The 10,668-nt window shown below is 39.8% G+C and overlaps 1 protein-coding gene across 6 annotated transcripts in view; it reads right to left on the bottom strand.

Moving 5' to 3' along the window:
• Positions 1–10,668, bottom strand: part of AP2B1 (adaptor related protein complex 2 subunit beta 1) — a 141,980-nt gene that overhangs the window by 116,399 nt on the left and 14,913 nt on the right. For all 6 annotated transcript variants that reach the window (XM_017890989.1, XM_017890995.1, XM_017890992.1 and 3 more), the window contains exons 4-5: positions 6,729–6,864; positions 3,904–4,149 (exon numbers count right to left, since the gene is read on the bottom strand). In XM_017890989.1, coding sequence (XP_017746478.1) covers positions 3,904–4,149; positions 6,729–6,864 — 382 coding nt within the window. The remainder of the gene's footprint in view (positions 1–3,903; positions 4,150–6,728; positions 6,865–10,668) is intronic.

Below are 10,668 nucleotides of genomic sequence, written 5' to 3'. Positions count from 1 at the left end.
TTTTTTTTTTTTTTTTTTTTTGTATCTTTCCGTTTTGTTTTTTTCTTTTTTGAGATTTCTATGATGAAGCAGTGTTCAGATAATTCAGTCTTTATGTATTCAAAATGTAAACATTTTGAGAAAATGAAGCAGTTCTGTGTGTGTGTGCATGGCACACATACACATTTAAATTCTTTTTCTTTTTATTTTTTTTGAGATGGAGTTTTGCTCTTATCATCCAGGCTGGAGTGCAAAGGCGTGAGATCTCAGCTCACTGCAACCTCCGCTTCCTGGGTTCAAGCGATATTCCTGCCTCAGCCTCCCAAGTAGCTGGGATTACAGGCATGCACCACCAGGCCCAGCTAATTTTGTATTTTTAGTAGAGATGGGGTTTTGCTATGTTGGTCAGGCTGGTCGTGAACTGCTGACCTCAGGTGATCCACCCATTGTGGCCTCCCAAACTGCTGGGATGACAGGCGTGAGCCACCACACCTGGCCTAAATTCTATGGTATACATTCATCCACAAAGGTAGTAACCAGCAATGGAGTTTGGGACTCAGAACTAGGTGGGGATCCTAGCTACATCACTACTAGCTGCATGACTTTAGGAAGAGTTCTTCAGTCTGAGTGCACATTTCTTGACCTGTAACATGGAAGAACCTCTGCTTCACAGGACAGATGTGGTAACTAAGTGAAACATTATAAAGTAAAAGTATCTACCATTGTGCATGGCGTAGAAGGCACTTAAATTTAAGTGTTCTAATGACAGTTATAATACTCTAAGGTAATAAGTAGGACATACAGTTGAGATGAGAAGTATAAATTCAAAATCAAAAATAGGTATGTATCTACGTGTGCTGGCTACCTCTTAAGCCCAAGCTTTTCAGTTCTTCACTAAAACAAGAATGAAGAGCTCAAAAAATGATTTTAACATGAGTATGTGTAACAAGGCCAGGACAAGAGTAAGGCAAGTGAGGCACTCCAGGCACAAAATTTAAGGAGGCACTCTGTTCTCAGGCTTGTGAGGTACAGAGTTGGCACCTGAGAATGAGCATCTTCTTAAATTTTACACTCCAGGCACCTCTCTAGGCTAAGTCAAACAATATCAGAAAAGTTCTGCTACTGAGTTCTGACAAAACAGCAAAGAGTTTCTATTTAGAGAGCAGTTGGTCCAGTAATTCACTATCTAATGCTGACACCCTGCTCTAGGAAAATCTATAGACAACAAAACATGAGGTATTCCTGAAACTGTTTCTCAAAAATCTACCAAGTAGCTTTGAACTTTCTCTAAAAGTCTCCTCAAAGATATTTATGAAAATCTCCCCAAGTCACGTTTTGATTTGTTGTAGTAAAACAGGTTAAAATTAAGAATATTATACAGTTTACTATAATATTATGATATATTAAATTCAAATAGAGACTTGCTCATGTGTTGCCTGCTTAAATTTTATATAGCTAGGGGATGGGGAAAGAAAATAAGTAAAACAAGATTGGCATGTATTGATGACTAGTGAATCTAGTGATGATAAATGAATTCATTTTTATTCATTTATTTGTCCTAATTTTGAATGTTTGAAGAGTCCCATAATAAAAAACACAAATACATAAATAGCATACATATGCCACTTGATCTTATGAACTAGACGAAAACTAGCTCTCTCCTCTGCAATGTAAACTTTGAATAAATCGGACAAACCAACCTTGTTTCAGAATCATTTTATTCCTCTCAGTTTATCTGGATAAAGATCTCTAAGTGTGCTACTTGAGCATGCGTGCGCGTGCGCGCACACACACACACACACACACACACACACACACAAATGACTTTACTGCTAAACATCCCTTAGGCCTTATCCCTGACCATCTAACTGTGCAGGTTCTGCATTAAAAAATTTACATTAGCCTAGAGATGCTGCCTCAAACTGGAGTTGCCTGTAAGTTAGAACTCATTTTCCCTTTGAGCCATTCCATATTCTTAGCACCACCATTTGGTAAGTTTCCACGGGGTACATGATATTCTGCCCACCTGGCTGATTGTTGCAGCACAAACACTTTTCATCTCATCTGTCCTCAGGTAGAGAATTATCGATAGTTGCTCAGAATAACAGTGAATCAAAAGCAATGCCAAAATCACAAGGTGCCAGCTAAACATTCTGTAAAGTAGATACTACTAACTTTAGAAAATATTTATTATTTTATATTTTTGAGACAGGCTTTGTCACTCAGGCTATAATGCAGTGGTGCAATCACAGCTCACTACAGCCTTAAACTCCTGGGCTCAAGGGATTCTCCCACCTTGGCCTCCCAAGTAGCTGGAATTACAGGCATGCACCACCATATCCAACGAATTTTTTTTTTTTTGAGACGGAGTCTTGCTCTGTCACCCAGGCTGGAGTGTAGTGGTGTGATCCTTGCTCACCGCAAGCTCCACCTCCCGGGTTCATGCCATTCTCCTGTCTCAAACTCTGGAGGAGCTGGAACTACAAGCGCCTGCCACCACGCCCGGCTAATTTATTGTATTTTTAGTAGAGATGGGGTTTCACCATGTTAGCCAAGATGGTCTTGATCTCCTGACCTTGTGATCCACCCGCCTTGGGCTCCCAAAGTGCTGGGATTACAGGCGTAAGCCTCCGCGCCCAGCCCCAACAAATTTTTAAAAAAATTTTTTGTAGAGACAGGGTCTTGCTTTGTTGCCCAGGCTGGTCTCAAACTCTTGGCTTCAAGTGATCCTTCTGCCTCAGCCTCCCAAAGATCGTGCCACTGCACTCCAGCCTGGGCAACAACAGGGCAAGACTCTGTCTCAAAAAAAAAAAATTAGCTGAATGTGGTGGCATGTGCCTGCAGTCCTAGCTACTCAGGAGGCTGAAGTGGAAGGAGTGCTTGAACCCAGGGGTTCAAAGTCACAGTGAGCTATGACTGCACCACTGCACTCCAGCTTGGCCACAGAGCAAGATCCTGTCTGTAAAAAATAAATAAATAGATAAGCAATTTTAAAAAGGGAATATTCAAAGGCTATCCACTGATTCACTCTTAGTGTTATGCACCTTTCAGTAAACACTGCATTAGACCAAAAAGGTAGTACTTTAAAGAAAGTGGCTATTTTCCTCCATCTTCTTTGCAACAATATTTAATGACCCATCAAATATATTCAATTAGTACCCAATTCAAATGAGCTTTAGTTACTACTGGAGTCAAACATATCACTTGGGACTTGATCTCCTTCATTATACAAGCAAAGTTTAAAATGTCAATAAGAAAAAGAAAAGATTAAAAAACTTTAAGGTGTTAAGCTACATTCTGGCTGCTAAACATTTAGAACATAATCAAGTTGGCTAAAAATAATCTTGTCCTGAGGCTGAGGCAGGAGAATGCCGTGAACCTGGGAGGTGGAGCTTGCAGTGAGCCGAGATCGCGCCACTGTACTCTAGCCTGAGTGACAGAGTGAGACCCTGTCTCAAATAATAATAATAATAATAATAATAACAATAATTATAATAATAATCTTGTACTAGAAATTCCCCTATAGAGAAATGCATAATAATAATAAGGTAACAAAGATCGTTTTCATTCAGTTTCTAGTCCCACACCACCAGAAAATGTCACAAATATTGATCTGAAGAAAATAATCTTAAATATACATAAAGTTAAGGCCAAACCTCCTAAAGAAAATGATGAAAGTTTATGGGCAAATATGAGCATAGGTACAACACAAAGATTTGCTTTAAGGTCCCTGCATTTTAGTACTTAGTTCTCACCTCAAAAACACCTAGGATATGAAATACACAATCAGTGAGACACACAAAGTCATGTTTCCCATAGCTACCCCATAACCCAGTATTCCAAAGACAAGGTTCATATTAAACACGCTTTAACAAGGGACTCATTTTAAATATTGCTCTCTTTATAAAAGCAGAAGCTTATTACCATTGGGTTTGAATCTGCTATGAGATCCCGTAGAGAATCCAGAAATCCCTGATCTTCCACCATTTGGGCATTGATATCATGGAGTTTTGCCACGCAGACTGCTGCTGTTTTCCGAACATAGGGATCCTCATCCTTCAAGCACTTGCGGAGTGGCTCACAGAGATACTCTGTAATTTTGTCTACCCGGATGCACCCCATGGTTCTGACTGCCAAGGCTCGAATCAAAGGATTAGGATCTTCACAGTCCTGCAGAAAACAATCACCAACAACTGTAAGTATACATGGTGGCTAAAAGTAAACAGTCCAGTTTACATAAGCTGCAAAAGAATTACCTCATTAATTTAAGCTTCCACATACATTCTACACGAGCTCCAATCTTCCATGCTATTCCTTTCCTAAGTACAAATCTTAGCTGCCCTATTTAAGAGTTTAGGTGAGGAAGTCATTTAACTGTTTTAAATACAAAATGAGAAACAGCTCAGTAGGATTCATTCCAGTGCCAGGCAGAGGCTTAGGGAATTGGTACCATCCCACAGTCATTAGGATCTGCCCTAAAAACAGGAAAAGCTTTTGGGCTTGTATTCCGGCACAGAAAAAAAAAAAAAAAAAAGAGAAACTGGGAAGACCGTGCCCTACTCCACAGGGAGTTCCTAAGCATCAAATAGAGAGAAAAGTGAGCTAGATTTCTGGGGCCTGCAGCCAAGAAAACAAAGGGGAGCAGAGGAGCCGGTCTGGGCTTGAAATAAGTACCTGGAGTTATGCAGCAGAGAGGGCCCTCTGAGTTCTTGACTAACATACATTCTCTTTTACTAGCAAGTGCTTCCAAATATAGTAAATAGAATATGGAGAAAGAACACTCTTTTAAACTGCCCTACATCAAAAAATGTCTTTAAGCCCATATAAATCCATGCACAACTCTAACTTCCAAAAAATGTAAACTAAATTATTCCCAATGATATATTCCACCTATGAACCACCAATCACAGAGAACAAACTGTTATGTTCTAACTCTATAATGTAGCTAAACACAGGAAAAGAACAAAAAGTCCATGAGAAAGAAGAAGGCATATTGAATATTTTTCAAAACATTTTAAATAGAAGCTAATTTTAGAAATGCTGATTTTTTTAAATGTACACTAAGTTCCAAACAGAGAAAACACAACTATTAAAAAAATATTAGGCTGGGGACAGTGGCTCACGCCTGTAATCCCAGCACTTTGAGAGGCCAAGGCGGGTGGATCACCTGAGGTCAGGAGTTCAAGACCAGCCTGGTCAATACGGTGAAACCCCATCTCTACTAAAAATACAAAATTAGCCAGGTGTGGTGGCGCACGCCTGTAATCCCAGCTACTTGGGAGGATGAGGCAGGAGAAACACTTGAGCCTGGGAGGCAGAGGTTGCGGTGAGCTGAGATCATGCCATTGCACTCCAGCCTGGGCAACAAGAATGAAATTCCGTCACAAAAAAAATAAAATAAAATAAAAATTAATGGGAATGATCCCATTATTACTTTCTTTAAATCTATGATAGGGCCGAGACAGGCGGATCACGAGGTCAGGAGATCGAGACCATCCTGGCTAACATGGTGAAACCCCGTCTCTACTAAAAAAAATACAAAAAACTAGCCGGGCGAGGTGGCGGGCGCCTGTAGTCCCAGCTACTCGGGAGGCTGAGGCAGGAGAATGGCATAAACCCGGGAGGCGGAGCTTGCAGTGAGCTGAGATCCAGCCACTGCACTCCAGACTGGGCGACAGAGTGAGACTCCGTCTCAAAAAAAAAAAAAAAAAATCTATGATAGGAAAGATTTGATTGGATATTCACTAATAAGAAAATGCTTTGTCCATTTTTAAAGACATGATGATATTGTGTTTATGTTTAAATAGAAGATCTTATCTTGACAAATATAAGGACAAAACTATTTAATATATGATGCTTAGGATTTGCTTTAAAATTATCCAGCAGGAGAGAGGGTTGGAGGTCAGAAAATATGTATGAGGATTATAAACAAGAGTGGTTATGTGTCGGTAACTGTTAAAACTGCAAGATGAACATTTAGGAATTTATTATACTAGTCCTTTTTCTTGAATATGTTTAAAATTTTCCATTAAAAAAATTAATCAGGCCAGGAGTGGTGGCTCGTGTCTGTAACCCCCGCACTTTGCGAAGCCGAGGTGGGTGGATCACTTGAAGTTAAGAGTTCGAGATTAGTCTGACCAACATGGTAAAACCCTGTCTCTACTAAAAATACAAAAATAAGCTGAGCATGGTGACGGTCACCTGTAATCCCAGCTACTTGGGAGACTGAGGCAGGAGAATCACTTGAACCTGGGAGGCAGAGGTTGCAGCGAGCCAACATCGTGCCACTGCACTCCAGCCTCGGTGACAGAGTGAGACTCCGTAATAAAAAAAAAAAAAAAAAAAAAAAATCAAATGGTGTAAGACCTATCAAATGAAACAAAAGTAGAAACTCCTGCAGTCTCCACTACTGCTGACTCATAAGCATAATTTCTACAAAGATAAAATAGGTAAAGCCACCAGTTACTGATACTACAATGATATGCCCAATCTTTGTCAACCTCAGAAGGTAAAACAGTGAGGTTTCACCAGGTTTTCTTCTACCCATCCGTCAAGGATACACCAAGTCCCACTAACAGAAAGCTCAGCACATGGTTTGAATTTCCCTGGATGACACACACTGGTATATAGAATGCTTAAAACATGAACATTCCTAGTCATTGCCAACACTTCCCTACACTCCTTACTTGTGAACAAAGGTTACTTATTTGCAATTCAGACTCTGTTCTTGAGGCCTTGGGAAAAGTTACCTTCACAAAGCTGTTCACGGCCATGATGGCCATGTCCGGCTGACTCTTGGCATAGTTCATCAAGTAGAGATACACAAGCTTCTTTAGTTCCAGATTGTCAGTCTGCATACAGTTCACTACATCTGGAAAGAGAGAACTGAGAAGAGAGGGTAAAAGAGAAAAGGAAAGTAAGCAGGTGTTGGTGCCAAGCTGTTGGACAGAATATGAATAGCCTTAACTAACAGAGTGATTTGATGCCAAGAACAAATGTCTCCACAGCAGTAACTGTCACAGAAATGAGTTATTAAAGAAACTGGCTGGGCGCAGGGGCCCACACTTATAATCTCAGCACTTTGGGAGGCCAAGGCAGGCGGATCACCTGAGGTTGGGAGTTTGAGACCAGCCTGACCAACATGGAGAAACCCCGTCTCTACTAAAAATACAAAAAATTAGCCAGGCATGATGCTGCATGCCTGTAATCCCAGCTACTCAGGAAGCTGAGACAGGAGAATCGCTTGAACCTGGGAGGCAGAGGTTGTGGCGAGCTGAGATCGCGCCATTGCACTCCAGCCTGGGCAACAAGAGCTAGACTCCTGTATCTCAAAAAATAAATAAATAAATAAATAAATTTAAAAAAAAGGAAAAGAAAAGAAACTATAGGCCAGGCATGGTGGCTCATGTCTGTAATCTCAGCACTATGGGAGGCTGTAAGGATCACTTGAGACCAGGTGTTCAAGGCCAGCCCGGACAACATGGCGAGATCCTGTCTCTACAAAAAATTTTTTTAAAAAGCTGGGTATGGTGGTGCACACCTGCAGTCTTAGCTACTCAGGAGGCTGAAGCAGGTGGATCACTTGAGCCCAGAAGGTTGAGACTGCAGTGCGCCATGATTACATAACTGTACTCCAGCCTGGATGATAGAGTGAGACCTTGTCCCCAACCAAAAAAAAAAATAACAAAAAAATTGTAGTGCTGTTCTCAACAAGGTCTCTATATAGTTTTAGAATAAGTTTTTTATTATGAAAAATGTTAATCTCAGTGCTGGGATTACATGCATAAGCCACTGTGCCCAGCTTCATCTATAATATTTTAATGCATATCTTAAGAATCCTTTTTTTTTTTTCTTTTTGAGACAGAGTCTTACTCTGTCGCATAGGCTGGAGTGCAGTGGCACGATCTTTGCTTGCTGCAACCTCTGCCTCCCAGGTTCAAGCGATTCTAATGCATCAGCCTCCTGAGTAGCTGAGATTACAGGTGTGCACCACCACGCCCAGCTAATTTTTGTATTTTTAGTAGAGAGGGGTTTTCACCATGTTAGCCAGGCTAGTCCCAAACTCCTGACCTCAGGTGATCCATCCACCTCCGCCTCCCAAAGTGCTGTGATTACAGATGTGAGCCACCACGCCCAGCCAAGTGTCTTTTTTTTTTTCCCCTACCTTTATCACATCCAAAACAAAACAAAACAAAACAAAAAAGCCAGGCCCAGTGGCTCACATCTTTAATCCAAGCACTTTGGGAGGCCGTGGTGGGAGGACTGCTTGAGCCTAGGAGTGTGAGATCAGCCCGGGCAACACAGTGAGACCTTGTCTGTATAAATAATTTTAAAAATTAGCCAGGCATGGTGGTGTGCGCCTGTGGTCCCAGCTACTCAGGAAGCTGAGGTGGGAGGATCACTTGAGCCTGGGATGCAGAGGCTGCAGTGAGCCATGATCATGCCACTGCACTCCAGCCTGAGGAACAGAGCAAGACCCCATCTCAAAAAATAAATAAATAAATAACAATAATTATTTTAAAATATTTATTTTATGTACAAAAAGGTAACATGGTTTCTCTCATTGGGTGGGTGCCTTAGATAATCCATTTATGGAAGATCACTTAGTCCAACTTAATGAAATCTATATCCTTCACGTACTGATGGAAACACTGGTGGCATATAACGAGGCTGAATTTCCAGATCAGACTGTGCCCAGTTTCGGCATACACGACAATAGCAAGAACCCTGGCTGACTTTTCGTGGGTGGCTCTAGTAGAGCTGCTGATGAATCATCTTGCTTTCAGGAGTGAGAGAGGGCAAAAGGAATAATTCTTCATATCAACCTAGTACTGTTTCAAAGCACTTCAGTTACACTTTTTAATGTTCATATTCTTCCATTCTTGACCAGTGGGAACTTAGCTCCCAAATCCTTGTGGTATGACCTGGTATTTTCCATACTTTCCTTTATGACAAGATGCTCCATCCAGGCTCATTTTGTACATTTCTAATCCCAGACCTAGAATCAGTCATCCTCCAAGATGTCCTGATTCCCTTTTAGTGAAATTATTTTTTTAACATTACATATTCAGACAAATGAAAATTTGAGAGTAATCAAATATAAAAGGAGTTTATACCTTTCCCAAGTTCTAGTTATTTCATGATTTACCATTCTCCTATAAGCCACAGGAAATAAATTTAAAGGAGCACCATTAGCTTGGAAGGGATGAGCTTGTCAGATTCTAAAGTGTAAGCTGTATCTTTAAAATATAGGATAAATACAACTTTACGGGAAGTTAGCAATTAATCTTCCCCACAATGCTTTATCAAAGTACCTTATAAATGTTTAATACTGCTAAATGTCTTGCTACTAGCATAGAAGAAAGAAAAAACAAATGTAGGTATATTTCCACAAGGAAAGTAAGGGGAAAAAAGGGAATGAAATAGCTGGTCACATGGTATACATCCCATATACACAAAAGGGTACAGAAGTAGAAATTATTCACAGAAAGGAAGCTGGACTCAGGTCAAAGAATCCACCATATCTCCAGTGAACCAGTAACTTCTGTCCTAAAAAGCAAACTATTTGTTTCACTTGTATGCATGGTACCTACCGTAGCTTCATGCACATGTAGATAATTTAGTAAATACTAAGAACCACTCTCCAAAAATGTGTTTTCTATTTCCTAAACTAGCTCATGCACAAAACCACCATAACCAGAAAATAAATGTGAAACATTAACCAATAATAAATTTAAGATCCTAAATAGTTCAATTCTAGCAATCTATACAAGGTCAAGAAGACTTAATAGCCAAAGATCAAGCAAGAAGCAAAAAGTGTTAAGTGCCAACCTATAAACTGGAAACCTGAACTTTCCAATATGGCGACCACTAGTTACATGAGGCTACTAAACACAATGTGGCGAGTGTGAACTGAGATGTGATGTAAATGTAAAACACACACTGGATTTTGAAGACTTACTATGACAAATAAAATGTAAAATATCCCATTAATAATTTTTATGTTGATTACATGCTGAAAGGATATTTTAGATATACTGGGTCAAATAAAATGTATTACTAAAATTAATTCATCTGTTTCTTTTCACCTTTTCAAAATGGCTATTAGAAAATTTAAAATTACATATGTGGTTCACACTGTATTTCTACTGGAGAGTGCTGCACTTGAGGTTACTTGCAGGGAAGGCTGAAATATCACAAACTACAAATAGCTAATCTCCATTTTATTTCTTTGCACTATCTTTCTAGGCACAGCTCATATTTCATCTCCAAGAAGGGTTCTTCAACTATTCCTGTTAACCTGGATCTCTCTTTGGTAGAACTCATATTGCCTTTAAAATATATATTTTGGTGCCTAATTATATAAATACGCTTTATTTTTCCCTAATTTTTTAAGTTTTGGGTCTCATCAACTAGACAGTAAGTGTCATGAAGGCAAACAGACATCCACTAACCTTTCTTTTGAATAATGATAAGTGGTATAGTGCTAGGTACATAATAAAATTATCAGCAATAGCAGGAATACAAAAAAAAAAAAAAATCAAGAGTTTTAACTTTTCTGCAGGACACAGAAATAAGCTTGGCAAAACCACAGCAGCCCCTGTACAGAGTTATGACAATTTTTCTGGAGTTTGGGACCTGTCTGACCAACATGGAGAAACCCCATCTCTACCAAAATACAAAATTAGC

Source organism: Rhinopithecus bieti, unplaced genomic scaffold (genome assembly GCF_001698545.2).
Source record: "Rhinopithecus bieti isolate Rb0 unplaced genomic scaffold, ASM169854v2 scaffold_20840, whole genome shotgun sequence".
Classification (NCBI taxonomy): domain Eukaryota; kingdom Metazoa; phylum Chordata; class Mammalia; order Primates; family Cercopithecidae; genus Rhinopithecus; species Rhinopithecus bieti.
Note: the sequence above shows the minus strand (reverse complement) of the source record. Positions and strands in the feature narration are given on the sequence as shown.